The sequence below is a fragment of the Clytia hemisphaerica genome, unplaced genomic scaffold, assembly GCF_902728285.1.
Source record: "Clytia hemisphaerica strain Z4C2 unplaced genomic scaffold, Clytia hemisphaerica genome assembly, whole genome shotgun sequence".
In the NCBI taxonomy this organism is placed as follows: domain Eukaryota; kingdom Metazoa; phylum Cnidaria; class Hydrozoa; order Leptothecata; family Clytiidae; genus Clytia; species Clytia hemisphaerica.
Genome location: NW_027103836.1, coordinates 2,633,862 through 2,654,333, shown reverse-complemented (window position 1 = coordinate 2,654,333; position 20,472 = coordinate 2,633,862). Strand labels below are relative to the sequence as shown.

The 20,472-nt window shown below is 35.8% G+C and overlaps 1 protein-coding gene across 1 annotated transcript; it reads left to right on the top strand.

Moving 5' to 3' along the window:
• The first annotated feature begins 15,258 nt into the window (after positions 1-15,258).
• LOC136807248 (dickkopf-related protein 3-like) lies at positions 15,259-20,472 on the top strand. The gene is made up of 4 exons (XM_067063848.1): positions 15,259-15,501; positions 18,415-18,504; positions 18,774-19,147; positions 20,310-20,472. The coding sequence occupies exons 1-4, from the start codon at positions 15,400-15,402 to the stop codon at positions 20,344-20,346; spliced, it is 603 nt and encodes a 200-aa protein (XP_066919949.1). The 5' UTR covers positions 15,259-15,399; the 3' UTR covers positions 20,347-20,472.

Genomic DNA, 20,472 nt, shown 5'->3' with positions numbered 1-20,472 from the left:
CATGGAACTTCTCTGCCAACATGTCTGTTTTTCATATATTATTTTTTTGATTATGAAATTTAATTCCTCATAGAAAAATGAATTTCGTTCTTTTTTTTCTACTTCTTTCTTTTCTGCTCCTAGTTTTTCCATCGCCAAAGCATATGGTTTTGTTATTTGTAATTGAAGTATTTGTAGACAATTTTTGAGAGATTGATAAAAATTGGGAAAAAGAAGAAGAAAAAAGGATGAAGAATTTTTTGATGTCAAAATATCAGGCGGAAAATTTTGCGAGTTTTTTTTTCTCTGTTATTGCAGCTTTTAATAAGTATGCTTCAGACTTTACTATTTAGTTTTAAGGTCAATATTTTGAACTCAAACTGATTTTCACATTAGCAAATAATTGTCTAGTCTAAAAACCCTTTATTTACTCTGTGTTCTTTTGTTTTGTTGCTTTGTTGTCTAGGTGTCATTTTCAGGGAACAAAATGTCATTTAAAGGCTTTCTTGCATTGGGCAAAAAGTTTAGGTGAGGTGTCATGTGTCAGAATTTATTTGTTATGCTATTGAATTGCAAATTTTCAACTCTACACGTTTTTTATAAGAACATCCACAATTTTTGAAGCCTTCTGATGTTCTTAACTTTTTGAGTTTCAACCTTAAAAATGTTCTTAACATATATTATTATTTTGACCATTTTGTGAATAATTTTTACCATTTCTCTAAGAAATAGGGTGTTTTGAGCCCGGGGGGGGCACTGACCTTGACGACCGACGGGGACGTGCCGCTGGAGTTTCAAAAGTCGATCCTGTCAGAAATGAAATTTGATGAAAAATAGACCCTGTCAGAAGAAAAATTTGATGAAAAACCTACCCTGTCAGATTCTACTGTGAAAAACCTTACCCTGTCAGATTCTACCCTGAAAAACCTATCCTGTCAGATTCTATGTTAAAAACCTACTCTTTATACACGTTTTTCGCGTTTTTCGTAAAGCATAACGTGATATCAACATTTCCAGGCTAAAAAACTACAGCATTGCATAAACATTAAACCTCAATACCTGGAAAACCGACCAAAAGAATCGACGACGAGAGTTATGCTTGAATTGATCTTTTCAGGCGAAAACCTGAATCGAAGTGGATTGGATACTACTTGAATGGAGACATTTAAAAAATAAATCCTCTCTAAATCGAAATCTATTGGAATTAATAGGGTATTTTCTTATTTCTAATGAACTAAGGAAATGTAGAAAATAGTCCATTTGAATATTTATTGTCATATGAGCGAGTAATACCTAATACATCATTTGCAAGAGAAGTTCTAAAAACCATTCAATAAAAATTGATTGCTTTGGGTTTACGTCTATATATGTAGGAAGATACATAGTTGTAAAGATAATTACAAGAAGGGGTAGCCTTGCACAACAAGACATGGTAAAAAACACGTGGAAACATACGATAAAATCCTTGGAATTCCATTCGGAAGTTGAACATTTCCTGACGAGAGAAAAAAGTTTTTTGACCACCGACTATAAATATTTTCAATCATTACAAATCGAAAATTTTTTCGGCTTGTTCCAAAATGATGACAGGACAGGAATTTATGTCAAGGTCCTGTTTTCATACGATATCTAAAGTTTATGCAGTGTAGCAGAAATAATATATGAAATATAGAGCACACTGCTAAATTTCCTGACAAAAAAGATAATTCTAGTGATAAAATATCGCCAAGAAACTTCATTCTCGAAGGGCGGCATTCTCTCGAATGAAACATGACGAAATGGGTTTTTAACGTCATTCTAAAAACCAAAAAGTGGTTTTATGAGAAACTATCTGGACTATACAGTAATATTTTTTGTGGACTGTGGTGTGTGAAAAATCTTTCGTAATCGGAGGTTTATCTTTTGAGACACAAAAATGATGAAAAATGAATGATCATCACTTACTGAACGATGTTGTGGGTCTTTTCAATGTCAAAACTCCAGCTTTTATGCAATCCTAAACGTAAAACAGAGAAATCTACAAAAAAACGTGAACAAGGCAATTCTTTCGGATTGATGAAAGAGGTTCAAAAAATTTCAGAAAAATTTTACTGCTGCGAAATGGTAATTTTTTGCGTGTGTGTATTAGCATATTCCTATGTTTCAGTTTCAGCAAATAAAGAATGTTTTGGCAATACTTAGAATAACAGAAGTACTGATTTTCTGTCTACAAAGAAATTAAACCAAGACTTTGAAATTGTAATACAGGAACTGCCAAAGAGATTAAAAGTTCAAAATTGGAAACTCCAAAGTTTTAAAATCCAGGCTAATTTCTCGGGATCTAAAATTCAGAAAAATGTTAGGTTTAACAAAACTTTTTTTCAAAGTGCGTACCCAGAAAAATTCACAGGAAAAACAAAGTGATTAACTGTTAGTCATTTTGTTGAAATTAGGAAATGATTTGATCCACAACTTCCGGTAAAAATTTTGATGAAGTAACTATAAAGCCGGAAAAGTATATGCATCTAAATTCCCCGATGATAAAACATAAACATATTTTCATCAGTGATGATGGACTGAGCAATAAAGACAACCTTCTGAAAATCTTGAATTGAGAGCATTCAAAAGTCTTTGGATTTAGAATCTAAAATCATTACCCCCAGAAATTCCTTGTTTCGTTAGCTCCAAGGAAATCAAACTTTTTTCAAACTTATAGAATTCAAATCTTAGCTATGATTTATCTAATAATTGTGGTTAAATTAAAACACAAGGGTATCCCCTATGGGAGGGATATGGGCAGAAAATATTCAGTTTTCAATTTTCTCCCAAATCTCATATCGTACGTTTACACAAAATTTGATTGAAAAACAAACAAACAGACCTTCGCAAATATTGGTCATCCAAATATTGACGGTGACTATAATATTATATAGCAATGACATTGTTGAAAACAGCTTTCACTGGAGGAAAGGTTGATTGATTTTTGGGAATTTTTTCCATACTGAAAACACATTTCCTTCAAAAAGTGCTATTCAAGGAACCCCTCTAAAATTCATTCAACTTTTCAACATATTTTTCCTTGAGATACAAATAAGTGCATTTAACTTATGAATGAAAATCACGAAATAAAAATCTTGACTTGACTTAGATCAGTCTCGATTTATTATTCAGAAACGTACTAGGAAGTATGATGCAATGAATGCAACTTTGCAATGGCAAGTAATAAAGTAGCTAGATATTGACTTGGCATTTTCAGACTTAATCGAAGAGCAGCAATCACAGCCCCCTTCAATATAGCAAACAGTCCCAAGAAAAAGACTTTGTGGCGGCAATGTCATTCCAGGGAGTCTCTTGTAGTGTAGTAGAAAAACTGTCAACTATGTAGATGATCACGTTTACAAGTCCATTCAAAATTTTGTTACTTAAAACTGTCACCAATTATGAAGTTGTGACGTCATTACGAGTATCCACTTGCACAAGATGTGCCAGAAAAAAGTTCACTGTTGGCAATCTTCCCAATGGAATCTTGAACGTTTCATTGATCGTTATACAATATAACTATTTTTGTGTATATTAGTACAGCGGTGGCACACAACGTCAAAATAACGTTCCTCTACTGTTATATTGCCAACTGGGGTGTTTTTGTGCAAAGACTGATATTTTATTTTCCCTTGCAGTTCTGCCTATGGCGTCACTATTATGGGCCTAATCCGCGTCCTCCTTCTCAAAAATATCTTATAAATATCTGTTCTTTGGAATAGACTAAAAATGACTAGGTCGTAAAAAAGATGTCACGGGACCCCAGGCTTGGCCCCCTACTATTGGGCATTCTATAAGACATTTGGATAGTTTAACGATATCAGAGAAGCGTTAACCTTTGTTAGTTAACCAATTTAAGGAGAAAGAGTGGTGCCCTCCTCTCCCTTCGGGTAGACAGTTCTTGAAAGGAGAGCCTTCTGATCACCTCCGATTGCGGTCCCAGACTTACTTAGCGAACTTTACCCAAAAAAATCATGCCTAATTTTTTACTAGCGCGACTTCAAGTCTGTAATTCTATAATTTCAAAGTGCATACATTGACGTAAATTATTCAAAGTATCATCGAAAGTTGGCGACCTTAACATGACTGTGAAAACAAACACATTTTTCTTTATTTTTCAGTCCTGTTCACGCAACGAAGAATGCAACAAAGGTAACACGTGCAACTTATATTCAAAGAAGTGCGAACGTTGTCGATTCCGTGAAGAAATTTGCCGTCGCGACGGGAACTGTTGTGACGGATTGAAATGCTTATGGGGACGTTGCCGTGAACCGATAACTAACGGAACGGAAAAAAGCTTGTGTAAAAGTAATGAAGATTGTCACTCGGGACTTTGTTGTGCTAAAGAACACGGTGTCAGCGTCTGTAAACGATATCAAAAAGAAGGTGATACGTGTGAGATCCCGTTAGGAGGATTGGTATTCAGTCTACATCACTCGTGCCCGTGTGAGCAGGGCTTAAGGTGCAAAGTCAATCGCCGGAATAGGTTAGTAGCCTTTATTCTTTTTCTACTCTTTAAGACGACTTAAATTTGAAATCATCAAGGGAGTTAGTCCCAGCTAACCACATTAGGTAATCCTTAGTTATGAGGTCGTGAATGATAGGAAGATGAAGAAGATACAGATAAGTCTCCATAACTCGAACTTCTGTAACTCGAATCTCTCTGTTCGAACAATAATTCTATTCTATAGAGTTATAAAGACTCTCTGTATTTAGATTGTTGTTGCCCACCTAGAAGAAGCTTCCTTGAATGAGACAAACATATTTCAAAAATGTTAGAAAGGCTTAAATCAACGGTCGAGGGTGGTAGACCACTTATGTCGTGGATTAGAATACTTGGAAAATATTGAAACCAAAAAAACAATCGAAATTCCTTAGTACTGATTTCATCATATAAGATGACTTCAAAGAGCGTCTTTTGTCAAAAAAAATAAGCTAGGGTAGGGACAGGTCATAACCATAAAATTCTGGCCTGCAGTTATGTTTTTTGTGGTTATCACATTGAGGGAAATTTAATATCAATTCAGTTATTAACTGTTTCCCACTCCTTTTCACTCGAAATCACTTTAAATGAAAGCCTCACTGTCCTCACTTACTCGATATAAGAAAATTATGGTGATGCAAAACCGTTATAGCCTGTATCAAACTCTTAAATGAAACGATAACACAGCAAGTTTTTTTCAAAATATGAATAAACGTCCGTGTGTGGGGTGGTACAGGCTAAAACCATTAGTGGTCTCGCCATTAGTAGAGCTCTCGAACTTTAATTCTTCGAATATGTGTCGTAGTAATTCTAAATGCCAGTCGAACTAAAAAATAACTTCTGTAATACAAACAAATTAAGACTTTCGTTCGATTTCGAATTGGGAAGAGTCAATACTGCAAATTTAATCAACGGGCACACCTATAAAAAGTGTTTAGAGTAAGGAACAGTTGCTTAAACCCTTTGAAGTCAAGACCATTTCAGCTCGTACGATAACCAAATTTAAATTCTAGTTGGTGTGTTGGTCTAGACTGCTACAGGCGCCTTAGGATTTAGTCAAGACGTGTCCAGTCTAATTCTAATTTATGTGCCTACTAATCGTAAAAGTGATGGATTTGTTTTCGATGGCTCAATTTTAAAAAAATCTGAAAATCTTTGGATGACGTCAGTATATATAAAGTCCGAAATCCTTTTTTCAAAACAACTTTCAACGAAAATTCTAATCTAAATATTTTGATAAAGTAATAATGTATTGATTTTATCTTGTTTGCGCACGCGTATTAAGAACCGTTATATCCGCTACAAAGTACAGTGATCTTTTACTTAGGATTATCTTTACGAAAAATACACGATTAAGAAAACTAAAGCAACACGATTTAAATTCCAATATCATTACGCCAAAAAACCTCATATTCTTTGCAATATGGGCCTAGTCAAAGCTAAAAATGCAATGTGAAAACTGAAGCTCTAAAGACAGCTATCGATCCCGGCCAAACTGATTAAATTTTTGAATTTGCTAACCTAATGGCACTACTACTTGATGTGGGCCATAACTTTATTATACCGTATTACTGGGAATAAACACCCCCTTCTTTTAAACGCCCCACCAATAAACGCCCCATCTAAAAATCAAAAAATTAATCAAACGCCCGGGGCGTTTATTCGAAGTAATACGGTAATATCTTTTCCTTTCGTCTCGTCAAGCAATGATGATGGTAATAGCTATAATATCATTGTATGAAATATTGACCCAAATCGAGTAATTATACCATGAGACTAACGAATCTCGAACTCAAATTGAAGAGCGGATTTAGATATAGAACTGCATTAAATCCGTTGTAAACTCTAAGTCTTAAAAAAGGTAGTTGAGCGACCTTTTATGAACATTAAGTTCAATGACTAAAACTTTCGCTTTTTTTTATTTCAGTGATGAATTTCGCCAAACCAACGGGCGGTGTATCAAGTGAGTACGCAACCTATAATCAGTGGCGTGGGCGTGAACAGGTTCACACAAACTGAATAAAAATGACAGAATATTAACAAAATTCTGGTCCCAGTGAGTGAATAACATACAAGTGGACTGAGTTCGAATCTCTGGATGGGCCGTATACAAACTTGTGCAATAATTTTTTATTCAAAGAGATGTGTTTTGGTATGAGAAGAAAACACAAATGGATGTCTCGAGAAAACACTTGTATACCACTTAGACAAAATAACATGAATGGATTTACAGTAATAAACAAAGATTTAATCGAATGTTTTCATTTTGGTATGCGTGGATAAAACAGGACACGTTTGGAAGTGTAATGAATGGAATAACTGGTAACATAACACATCAATGAACTTTCTCGAAAATGAATTTCTATTAATCTAATGGACTGTTCCCTAGAAAAAGAATCATGCACAGGATCGTGTAAAACTGATCAAATTTATCTTTATCCTAAAATAAAAAATTTATGATACCCTCGCAAAGGATTTGATTCGACCTTTGTTGTATTAAGTAAATTTACACGTTTTTTAATAAGTGTTGAAAAGTTTTGTAACCTTCAGACTTTTTGGGTTTTAAGCCTGAAAATGTTCTTAAAGTGTGGACCACGAGGTTATTTTGGCGTGACTTCCTAAGAAATTGTATGTTTCAGTGTCTCCGAAGCCTTAAAATTATCTTAGGATATTCTTAAATATCTGGGCTACGAAGCCTTATTTTCTCATATAAAAAACGTGTATTTGGGTATTAAAGCTACAGAACTCTTTTTAAGGAACAACCCATTGGTAATAATGTGGGAATGCATGATTTTATTAATTAATATCAACAGAAAGAAATTAACATTTAAAAAATATAAATTTAATTTATTTTATAATATTCAAAGAAAATGAAGGCTAAACTTTACACCCCTTTTTATCAACTTTCACACCTTGTAAAACGTAGTAAATATATTATAATAATGGCTAAAATCTTATCGAAAATTATATTGTTTGCCCTTACCCCCTTGTTGTATAGCTTTTTTATTTTTATTTGCCCAATTTTAATTTTATAATAATATATTTATGTGAAAAATAGTAAAATATAAATCTTAAAAACAATTCAAAGCACATGATTGAAGGGACCCCGGTATGTATTATGAGGTGGAGGTTTATTCAGAGTAACAATTTCATTAGAACAATATACTAAGAACAATGAAGCTCAAAAACGTCACAAATAAGAACAATTTATGAACAGCTGCACCTTGGACCTTATCTGGCACCCGATGTAGAAATTTTCTTCCGACACACTAAAGCTCTGAAGGTCGGGAAAATTTTCAACATCTGGAAGAAATACATTACGGAATTTCGCCTGACCGCGTAATTTTTTAGAAAAATGGGCCCGAGTGCAATTTGGACACGGAAGGTGTCATGGCCGACAAAATTTGGGTCAGAAAAAAACTTCAAAAGGTTTCACAAAATAAATTCAAATACAAAACTTTTTGGAGAAGGAATCATGCAAAATATTATCATTCTTTTCACAAGGAGGGCATGTAGAAATACTCAAATAAGTATTTTTCCTTCTTTAAACTGATCACAGAAGCAAAAACAAAATAGAAATAACATTGTACACAAAAAAGCCTGAAAGAAGAGAAAAGTCATAATCAGCATCTATAAATAACACTAAAAGAAAAACTAAAGCTATAGAAAATGAATACTAACCCTCAATGAACACTTTTGTGAAGTTTAATAAAGATTTTATCCAAAAAACTTCAGTTCTGGAACACTGAAGTCGGTTTGTCGGTTGTCGGCCGGTGGACAACAGTTATATTTGGAGGACGGTCTAAGATGTAAGATAGATAACAACATGAAAGTTACTGATAAAAGCCTAAGCCCATTGGAACATACCTGCTTCAGTTTCTTTGGTCTTTGAATGGTATAAAATTTGAGAAAGTGCAGGAAAAATCAGCCATCAAAACAAACAAAAACAAAAGTTATGATTATCAACTTTTCTGTGGTAGAAACACATTTTTTGGGTTGGTGCACATACAGAAATTACACTGGATACTAAAACTAATATTCAGGGAGTGATAAGTCAGTTAAACTACAAAAAATCCATCAAAAGAAACCAAAAACAACCATATACAGCACACATTGCCGGCATACTCATGACGTGGTAACTAACGACAGTGATTTGACGGTCTTTTTGAGGCGCCAGATCTCAAAAAAACAATTTTTGAGCGTTCAGCACGGCCCCGAAAATGAGGGCTAAATTTATGTCGGCACATCAATGGATGACTACTATTTCTCTCCGATGGTATATTGGCCCGCTCCTTTAGAGCTTTAGCGTGGGCGGCCGCCAATACGCCATCGGAATATCAGATAACCTTGGACCGGAAAATAAAGTGTCAAAGTAGTAAAAATAAGGTATTATTAATAAGGCTCCTGTCATCATACCTAATCTTTGCCTCTGGAAATAAGATCATAATAAGAACAAACAAGAACAACTGAGCCTCAACAATTCACTGGTTCCTATAAAAAGTGAGAGTGAATTTAGTATTTTCATATTTTACAGAGGGTGTACGGTAAAAGTTTGGATTTGCATTTGTAGGTTGGGGATAATAGTATTAATAATAATAATTAATTTTTTTTGGATAGTATTTTGTACTAAAGGAGTAAGTGCGTGCAAAAGGTGATGATTCAACGAAACGAAAAAGTTTTTTTACATACCGTTGTATTACGCGTCCTATACTCATTAAGCGCAGCACCTAAATTTGAGTTTTAAGATAAGCACCGCCTCTTATGACCGTCTCGCTTTCAAATGCGACACTTATTATAGAAATAATAGGTAAAAATTTCATAAGCTAGAAAAGTCGAATTTCCAAAAAAGCGCCACGCCACCCACTATTAAGTTTCACCCTCTAATAAGTGCCGCCGCACATAAAAAAAAAATCAAATAGATGCTCTCGGGTACCTAATATGCGAGGGGTTTGAAATAAGCAGGGTGGGTGGAAAAACTCTCAAAACTTTATAAGCGGTGGGGGTTGGAATAAAAATGTCCTGGGTAAAATTTTTTTGAAAATGAGGCTAATACAGCAGAATTAGGGCAAAAGAGGGAACTTTCAAAAACATTTTCCCAAAAATCATTAAGCGAAGGGTTTGGAATAAGAATGTCCTACATGGATTAGGTACCCGAGAGTGCGGTATTAAATGATGAAACATCCAAAAGTATCGAAATGCCGAAACAAAATTCTTTAGATATTTTTCATATTTTGCAGATATTTACACTGTTTTGTTGTTGGTGTTTTGCAAACTGTGATGACAAATAGGTTGGAATGCAAATCAAGTGTCTACTTAAAGAGGAAAATCTACAGAGGAACCTCCAATTAGCGGCAACCATCAAGGAATAGGGGGTAGTCTAGTTAACAAAGCCCATATTCACAAGGCTAGGACACATGGCTTGGAATATAACAATAGCGTCCAGTTTGAGGTCGTTGTTGTTATTTTCTGCCCGCGTAGTTTGATTATTCGCCCGATAGTGTCATTTGGGCCCGACGCGAAGCGGAGGGCTCAAATGGCACTAGAGGGCTAATAATCAAACTGCAAGGGCAGAATTAATGCAACAACGAACGAAAACTTAACGCTATTACTATTATTATTCATAGCGGATATTCAAACAACGTTTTTTTTTCTAATGTCAACCAAGTCTTTTCGCTCCAATGCAATCTCTTCAACAAATTTTTAGCACCTTGCGAGCGGGCCGCAAATGACCAAAATATGTTTTTTTCTGACGTTATTTTAGTCTCTTCGCTTCAATGCAACGACTTTAATCCAATTCCGAGCGGGCCACAAATGACGTTATTGCCCTATACCCGGGCGGTTAATGATATTTCAGCCCTCTGAGGCCTGGCGCTTTAGTTTCCTCAGCGCGGATATAACAGTTTGAGTCACAAAACCTTTCCATACCGCCCGCCGATTGAACCTTTAATGGCTTACTTAATGACCGCTATATGGATAATAATACTAGTTATTCAGTTACAACTTACCATCAGATTTATCCTAGGTCCTAGTGACTGAATCAAACTAGCTTAGATTTCTAGACTAGGAATGTAATAGGGTTAGTGTTAGTGTTCAATGTCTGTGACCAGTTTGACCACCAGGTTTTAACCATTTCGTGCAAAAAGTTTTGTCCGCTAGTTGAGTGTCCGCCTTTTGGAAACTTTTTTATGAGGATTCGAGGTTGTTTTTAATAGTTGAAAGAAAGAAAGGACGAACGAACGAACGAACGAACGAACGAACGAACGAACGAACGAACGAACGAACGAACGAACGAACGAACGAACGAACGAACGAACGAACGAACGAACGAACGAACGAACGAACGAACGAACGAACGAACGAACGAACGAACGAACGAACGAACGAACGAACGAACGAACGAACGAACGAACGAACGAACGAACGAACGAACGAACGAACGAACGAACGAACGAACGAACGAACGAACGAACGAACGAACGAACGAACGAAAATGAGGTTATTTGCTAAGTTTCGACCATCCAGTGCCGAGAAATGGCATTTTAAGGCTAAAAATCGACGTTTTTAGCGTTTTCTGATGACGTCAGTTCTACATTCTATTGGGAGCATAATATCAAAAATTTGCCCTGATCTAGGGGGTACCCTACGAAGACACAATTCACTACCTTGGCCGCTGGTCTAAGACGGACGGAAGGACAAAGGTTAATTTATAGGACCTCCAGGTAGGTCCAATGAACAACAAGGAGTTAGAACGTCCTTAAATCTTCTTCATCTAATTAATTGATAGTGGAAGTTGGGAAGGGTGAGAAGAAAAATCACACGTTGGAAAATCGGTTCGGTTAACCTAGAAACCAATCTAATAACTCTTACATTTTCAAGGATCTAGCCACAGTACAGTTATAACTGTCGTATTAATCCTATGGCCAATATGACAAAAGAACCAAAATATGGCTTTAAAGGTTTTGATAAATAACAAAAAAGCGAATGAAGGATTAGCACTCACTAAGACTTTGAGGCGCGTCCAAATGACGTCGTGCGAACGTCCAGAACGTCATACGAAGCATTAAAAGACTCTGTGTACCCGCCATAACACCCGTTGGTGACAACGGTTGTGTTTGAAGAGGTTGCCGAAAAAAGGAAGGAGTCTTTGGCAGAAATTCGCAGAAACTCTTTTCAGAGATGGCATTGCTTTCCTTTGTTTCACTTCAAAAAAGCTATTCATTGTTTTAGACCATGTTCGCACGTGACGGTTCCGTTTTGCTCCGAAACGGAATGAAGCTATTCTATTGGTTAGAAGTGACGTAACACTTGAATGTAACCAGTAGAATTACTTCATTTCGCGAAACGGAACCGTCACGTGCGAGCATGGCCTTAAGTTTAAGATAAGAAAAATTATAGAAAAATCTCCGTGGGTTAACCACAAGTGAATTAAGACTTGCTATAACAATCCTCGCCCTTGGACATAGGATTAGCCAATGAATCTAGCTCAGTTACAGAAAAGATTGATTGATTGATTGATTGATTCACTTTACTGGTTAATACTTTCACTAAAGGGGAGAGGCCCTAAACTGCTAAATTTTGATCCATTTCTTTACAGCATGATAATAGATAGCGGTGACGAGTTTTCCGGGAATTTTGCTGATCTGAAGACTAGGTAAGGAGTTACTCAATTCCAATCTACATTCATGATATTCATGACGTAATGTTTTCTACGGAAAGCCCGGTTTTTGCCAGTACTGGCAAATGTCATACAACTTTTGTACCGTATATATTTTAAATTTGCCACTACTACAATCAGTGCCATAATATATTGGCACTTTTGGCTAATTTACCATTTTTTGAAAATTGAAATTCTAGCGAGAATGTATACCGGATAAGTAGTGATCTAGACAGTTAGCCTAACTCGTCAGTTAGACTGTTTACTCGTCAATTCAAAAGTTCTTGGGTCAGGGGTTTGGAGCTCGAGTCTCGAGCGCGCAAAAAGTGAAATCGTTCTAGAATATCTACAAAATCAGTTGAATTCTATATTCTACATTTTATGTCGATATTAAAGAGTGCCGTAATTCTACAGACGTCCGTAGAATTAAGAAAATTTATACATCTACTTATTTTGTAGATTTTCTAGTGAGACTGGCCTGCTATATTTCAAGCCCTACTGGACCATTTTTGAACTTTTGGATCCTCACATCCTAAGGTGCTAAGTCTTAAATCTAATCCTTAATTCAAACAAGTTATCTCGTCCCTTCAGTTAACAATCAATGCCTTATAAACCTTACTTCATAACCACTGACCTTTATATAACCCTGGACAAAGCTTCTCAATCCCAGCCAAGCAAAATCTTTGATCGGAGTTTTTTGAAAATTGGTACCCTAATGTCGGCACTACTCGATAGCGGTGTAAATGCATCGAGAGAGCTAGGTCTACTTTCCCTCAAATTCTTTTGATGATGTAGCGGCGTTAGACGTTAATTTTTAGCATTGCAATGGCTTCTCCTTGGGTACCAATTCTAAAAAAATTCCAATCAAAGATGGCAGATATTGCTTGGTCCAGGGTTATATAAAGGTCAGTGTTCATAACACGAAATTTCCTTAACTCGAACAAATTTATTTCCCCATACGAATTCGTCTAAAATTGTGTCCGGAATCTTTTGGCTTTGAAAACCAAAACGTTTCTAATGCAATAACAAGATCGCTTTTTTTCACTGAAAGAATTTGATTATTTTCCTGGTTTAACACTTCATTTTAAAAGGCGACATATTGAAAACCAGTTCGTTCGTCATTTCAAATAAATTTTGACCAAACAAAAGCCTTTCTCAATTTCTTTACCTTTAACCCATTGAAACTCGATATGGTTTTTGTGGCTTTTAATGAGCGCTCGGAATGCGTAATTCGTGTAAGCTTCGTTTATCCCATGATTTGAAAATTATTTAGGTAAACATCAAAAGACTTTGGAAAGGAAAGGAAAACTTTTTACTTACTTTGGGGGTTAGGAGTTTTGCCTGTAACATCAGTTTCTTGGCCATAAAAACCTTTACCAGACTTAATTCACGGGCCCTCTCTCAAAATCCTATCTTCGTTCGAACCAATCACATACATTTGCGTCCCACGAAAGATGTTACGGATCCTAATGGTTGGCCGCCTATGTACTAGATGTGAGGGATTCATAAAAAATGGGGTTAACAGCCAGACTGGAGAGAATTTTGCGAGAATTAAGTCTCGTAGACCGAATATACAATCGCACATGCTACAGTAACAATAGGATGAACTATTATGTAATGAGCAAATTTTCGAAGCATATTCTAAAGACCGTGTAAAACCGGATGAAATAACATTACGCAGGACACGTCCAAAAGTGAGGGAATGAATGAATGACTGAACGAATTTTATTCGATGAATGACGAACTTTGTCAGAACATATTACAGTACAACTGAATGATCAATATATTAAACGGATGACGAAATTCGGAAGAGACATTCAAAGGCATATAATTGTGTGATGACGGATCGAAAACCGACACTCGATTCTGACAACACTCGACAATGACCAATATTTGACGGAAAACCACAAAATTTTCCCAACGAGCATGATTAATACTGTATTTTACCAGATCATCAACGAAAAAATTTGTCACAAAAATTTCAATGATGATAAATTCGTTGAGGACTTTTGAAAAGTGTGTGAAAAGTGTAAACTATATCTCATGAATAATCTTAACCAACCTTAATGAACATACTTTATCAAGTCATTTAATTTTTCCATCATGCTAGTCGTAAATTATTCGGCTACTTTATATCATAATTCCGGTTAACAGTTGAAAGTACCTGTGAAAAGTAACGCAAACCAGATTTAAGTAGCATTAGCTTTGATCCTCGTTTCGCTGTGGTGTATGATCATAGGAAGTTTCAATTTCTCAGAAATTCAATTCATTCATAGTAATAATGCTGCCTTAAGATAATTTTACTTCAATTTAACTGCAAAAGAATCTAGGAAATGGGCTCTTCCAGAAGATTTTTGTACATGGGGGGAGTTGGAGGATATATTGGATATTTTGTCCGGGGGTAGTGAAAAATCTGCAAAATTTGACTTGTTTTTTAGGCAAACTTGCTCTGTTTAGGGGTAATTTGAATGTCCGGGGGATCAACTTGTGCTTGTCCGGGGGGTGAGATTTGTTGTCCGGGGGTCAAAACTCATGATATCAGGGGGATAAACTTCCAAAAAATGTTATATCCTCCACTCCCCATACTTAATTTTTTTCTGGAAGAGCCCATTGAAGCTCTTTGAAATGGAAGCATCGTTGAATTCTGAAATTAAGTTCTGAATGGACATTTTTTTGCGAAGTCAGTAATTTCTAAATCTTTAACTTTCATTTTAAAGTAAAAAATATCCATCGTTTTGTGAAACAGACGGCCCCTAACTTTTTTAAGGATCTTGCGGCGTAAGGATAACAATTGAATTGAAATTAGCATAGTCATTTTCAACTTTGGTCAAAGATCCAAATTTCCTTTATTTCTATCATATCTATTGATTGCAGTTTTTGCCTTGAACTTAGAAAACTAGTAACATGTAAATGCATCAAAACAATAACTAAGCAGAGCACCCAAAGGGCTTTAAGTAAAATTGTGAACCAATCAAATGATTCCAAATGAAAATCCAAAAAATAGTAATATTAAGTCCATCATGTCAATAGTTTTTATACCCTATATGTGGTCTACAGACTGTCAAAAAAGTTTCGACAAAAAGTAAAACTTCATAAAAAACCACTCCTTTACACATAGACATTTATTCCTGAAAATCATTACACAAGTAAAAGCTAACAAAACGACATTGATTTTAATTGAATTGCTTTGGTACGGTAAAATTTACAGTAAAAAAAGATCAATCATCGTATAGTATACTTTATTGGTGGTGATTTTGAGTTCAAAATGACAGGGCTGTTTGGAAAGATTTTGATCCTGCTTTGTTGTATGGTGACGATTGCAGAATCGATTTCTTACAAAAGTTATTACGCGAAGAAACTAAGAAAGGTTTGTACGGTACACGCTTTTTGTAAGAGGCCCCCAGCCCAGTGGTTTTCGTGATGACGCGATTGGCTTTTTTTCAAGTTTGTGATTTTGTGTTTTAAGATTTTGAAGTGCACGATTGCGTGATCGGAGGAACTAACGTGATCAACGTGATCGTGATAAAAAGGAAATTCAACTCGTGATAACGTGATTTGGATTTCTTTTTGCGTGCTGGCGTGATTTGAAAGGTGACTGGGGGGCTCTTATAAGGAACCTTAACTTGGCTTCGAGCTTAGAGTTCCTTATTTTTTTCAAAGAATTTCAGCCTCGAAGTTCCTTATCGAGTATTCGACTGAATAGACCTTTTCATAAATTACGTCACGAACATCACTTGCCTCGTATTCAAACAATTACCATGGTGATTATGTCCCTTGAGACATTAAATAATTTTTTTACAAATAGAAAGTAGTTTTAATAAATCCGTTGAGAGTTAATCACCATGGCAATAATTTCAAAACGAGGCAAGTGATGTTCATGACGTAATTTATGAAAAGGTCAATTCTTCATTTTTGGGACCATTTTCAGCCTCAAGTTCCTTATAAACGTGTTCCTTATAAAAAAAAAAGAATATACTATCAGAGGAGCAGGTCATAGTACCAAGAAATGTATTTTCTTTAAGCCTACGGCAAACCAGCATAAGGCTCAATATACTAAAACTTCATTGTGAACTTGATTAAGAATGGGCTCTTCCAGAAAAAAATTAATATCGCATTTACACGGTTTTTGCTTAAAAATGCCTTAGCAACGCTTAAATAGAGCTTTTTAAGCGTAACTCTACCAAGTATTACTCTGCCTTTCATGTGGTACAATAGAGTCTCTATAACTCGAAAATATACAGAGAAAAAAGACTGTGCTAGATGATAGGACCAGAAAATTTGTTTGACTTCGAAGTTATGAAGACTCTTTTGTATCAGCAATACACTCGTTGTAATGTAGTGATCTATAGTTTCTTAGCATTATTTCAAATTTCACATTATTATTTTCAAAACGGAATCTCAATTTGACAATGTATTGAAATTTCAATCTAAGTTTAAAAATCACAATGAAAAAAACTTTATCAAATATACGGGAGGGGTACTCATTCTAGACCACAAAATTGTACTTAAAAACCGTAAAAAGTAGTATTGGGTATCATCTTCTACTTGTCAGCCACATGGTCCAACCCCCTTGTATACCACATGATTCAAAAGGAATTATTTTGATTCAATATACACCGAGTTATATGCTGAATGGACCTACCTACCTGTAAGCTAATGTAATAAGAAAATAGAAAAGTTGGCAACGATAGTATTAAAAAAATGCTAATTATGAAATCAGAAAAAGACACCGAGCCAAACCCGTGAAATGCTCATTTTGCCTAAAATACAAAAATCTGATTTTTTCGGCCAAAAAAAAATTTCGGAAAAAACGGCTTCATCCGCTCGTTAAAGAACCTTGCTTGCCCTCTGTCTTTATGGAAAAAATCAGAAAAAACTAGCTTCATCAATTTCACAAGTCCAAAAAAACCCAATTTTAGGCACTTTTTGGCCCAAATTTACCAAATAAACTATTTTTTCGAATACCGCGCTGCATCAGATTTTAAACATTACCATTGTCCATCATTGCGCAAAAAATCAGAAAAAATACCAAGTACATCGTGAGAAATTTTCCAAAAATGACAAAAGGGAATGTCCCTAAATAAAAAAATCTAATGAAAGCCCTATTTTAGGCAAATTTTACCAAAAAACCTTTTTCTCAAAGACGAGCATCGTCACATTTTGGGTATTGCAATTTTGCATCATTGTGCAAAAAATCAGAAAAAAATTAATGAGTGGATCGCGAGAAAAGCTGGTAACAGACGAACGGACGGACATGGGTTAATTTATAGAACCTTCCGAAAATTTTCCAACTCTCGGACCTTATTAGGACCCCCCGTTTATTTTGCTCTGAATAGCCTGATTTAGCCTATATTCACCTTATTTTTGGGTTTTCAGAAGAACAATTTCTAACCCCCCCCCCGGCAATTAGGCCCCCGCTTATTAAAACTTCGAAAATTTTCCACCCCCCCCCCCCTTTATTTGGAACCTAAGAGTACAATCATGATCGAAATATATTGAGAATTAATCTTCTTTCCTCGTTTTTCGAAATTTGGAGTTCGGGCGAGAAAGTTGAATTTGAGCCATCTCTCAAAATCAATCGGATATTTCAATTTGGCTCGGGTTTATAGACCTCCAGGCTATATTATGAGCCTTATTGGACCTTTTTTGAACTTTTGGATCATCAGAAGTCTTAGGTCTCATGTTAAAACTCAGAGTAAAAACTCTACCCTTTCAACCTACTTTAGAACAGTTCCAAATCGATTGTGGTTTCAAAACTTCCCGGTGGATTTCCCTTTTTTTCTCAAATATTACGACCATGATTGTCTTTGAAAATGAAAAATGCCGATTTCTGCTCTGCAGGGGATCCGAAATTACGAGAAAAGCCCAGAAAATTTGAAAAAAAACTTTTTCCGACCATTTTGAAGCATTTTCACTAAGTCAAAATCAGTATTTTGTGAAATATTTCACTTTTTGAAAAGATCACTTTTACCTCAAAATTAATCGGATATTTCAATTTGGCTCGGGTTTATAGACCTCCAGGCTATATTATGAGCCTTATTGGACCTTTTTTGAACTTTTGGATCATCAGAAGTCTTAAGTTTCATGTTAAAACTCAGAGTTAAAACTCTACCCTTCCGACCTACTTTAGAGCAGTTACAAATCGATTGTGGTTTCAAAACTTCCCGGTGGGTTTCCCTTTTTTCTCAAATATTACGACCATGATTGTAGGTTCAATAATTTCTTTTTGAACCTCCAAATACACTATTAATTAACTATTCTTTTTGGGAAAATTCTACAGGTGGACAGACTAAAATCAATCAAATCGATCCAATTTAATCGACCCCTTGGAAAATCTCTGGAAATTCCCAAAAAATCCGCTTGGAATAAAGTAAGTCTATTGATTCAAAGATTAATAGAATGTTTAGAATATGATGAGCAGTCTGACCAAAGGGTCATCCCTTTATCATGGAACCATCGAGACCCCTCTCATCCCCTCAACGCACTGAAAAATGGACCAAAAGAGAGAAGAACGAAACAAACAGCCTTTTATAAGTCTTATCTAAGATCTAAGACAAGGGGTGTACAGGGAATATAAGAAATTTGAAACAAAATGGTGATAATCTAATATCGTATAACAAATTCTATTTTCAAATACAGGGAAAAGAGGTAGTATGCTTACGAGATAAAGAATGTGACTTCAAACAAACATGCAACATGTATTCCAAACGTTGTGAGCGTTGTAAAATACGCATGGAAATATGTCGACGAGATGCAAATTGCTGTAACAAAGATTTACAATGTGTTTACGGCCGATGTCGAGAGCCATTGAAAAGGCAGGGTGGAAAAGGACATATGTGTGATACAGACAAGGATTGCAACCCACGTATGTGCTGCGCGAAAAACAATGGTGTCAGTGTCTGCAAACCCGAATTGGAAAAATATCAATTATGCTCACTTTCACCTGGTGGTATAAATCACTCCATTGATCACCATTGCCCATGCGCAGAAGGACTCCACTGCAGGGCGGACTTGTAAGTACCTTTTTCTATTAAGGTAAAACTATGTACTATGTACTACTTGCTTCTTTTCTCGATAATGATAGGAGCCGTCCATATAGTACGTACGCACTAAGGGGAAGGGAGGTGGGATCTTCTCAAAAGCGTATGCTTGCATACAGGGGCAGGGGAGGGAGAAATTTTTCATAGTCTTTTTTCGCCTTTTTTGTCGACTTTTAAGCTTCTTATACGCATAAAGGAAAAAGAAAAGGTTTCTTACTAAGATGAGTTTAACGTATAAAATAAAGGTCCGAACCAAACAATTTGAATTCGAAATTTTCTTCAACCGAGGGGGGGGGGTGAATGAAAAAGTACGCACTTACCAGGGGGTATAGCCATTTGCGTACGCTTGCGTACAGGGAGAGGGGGTACTCGACTTTCGACATTTTAGTGCGTACGTACTATGTGGACGGCCCCATAGTAGAATGATTAGGATCTCTGCAGCTAAGATTGGTCTACAGCAGAGACGCCCTGGAAGGATTTTTCAAACATCTAGAAGTCAATAATATAGCTTAGGGCTTTTTAAAAATAAGTGAAATAGAAAAGGGTTGATTAAACAAAGTGGTTCAAAATAATCAAGGTCCCTCCTTCAAAGTTTTCTCCCTCGTTAATTTCACTCTTGATACCATACACTGCAATAAGCAAGTGTGTCTTTTCTGGAGCAGATCCCTTGCCGTGATTTCTGTACCTAACTCAAGATATTGACCCTTAAAAACAGTGTTTTTAAGCCAGAAACAGCTGTTTTGTCCAGTTTTTGCGCTTTTTGAGGCTCAATATCTCGAGTTAGGTACTGAAATCACCTATACGCGCAATTTTTTGAGAGCTTTTCAAAAATATACTATAGGTGTCTCTTTTCTCAAGCTTAAATTTTCATCAATTTTTGACCCCATAATTTTTGCCTGAGACCGTCATATTTGTCCGAAAATCACACAAAAGTGCCCGATAAAAAATTGAAACTTAAGTAATTTTGATTCCCCTACCCGTTAGCTTCCCAAAAATATATATCAAGTGCTTTGACCAAAACAATCGAGCGATATAAAAAAAAACGAACAAATTCCCCCCTACTAACAGTTCTACTGGTTAGGAATAAAAAGATATTCAGGTTTTCAGGCTTTCAATAATGATTCTCACATTTTAGCTTTGGATTGTTCACACGATGCTTGAGAATTCGCTGATAACATGAAAGAGCTTGAATAAAGTTTATGGTAATAATGGAAAAAGAAAGACTTTTATAAAGATGGCAGACGACAGGCTTAATTTTAATCAGATTTTGAAGAAGCAAAGATTGCTCATAAAAGCCA

What these genes read in the sequence shown, in the direction of transcription:
- LOC136807248 (XM_067063848.1), top strand. Translation starts at nt 15,400, where the DNA reads ATGACAGGGCTGTTTGGAAAGATTTTGATCCTGCTTTGTTGTATGGTG. An exon ending in ACGCGAAGAAACTAAGAAAG is followed by an intron (nt 15,502 to 18,414) that starts GTTTGTACGGTA and finishes AAAATTCTACAG; the next exon opens with GTGGACAGACTAAAATCAAT. An exon ending in CTCCACTGCAGGGCGGACTT is followed by an intron (nt 19,148 to 20,309) that starts GTAAGTACCTTT and finishes CTCACATTTTAG; the next exon opens with CTTTGGATTGTTCACACGAT.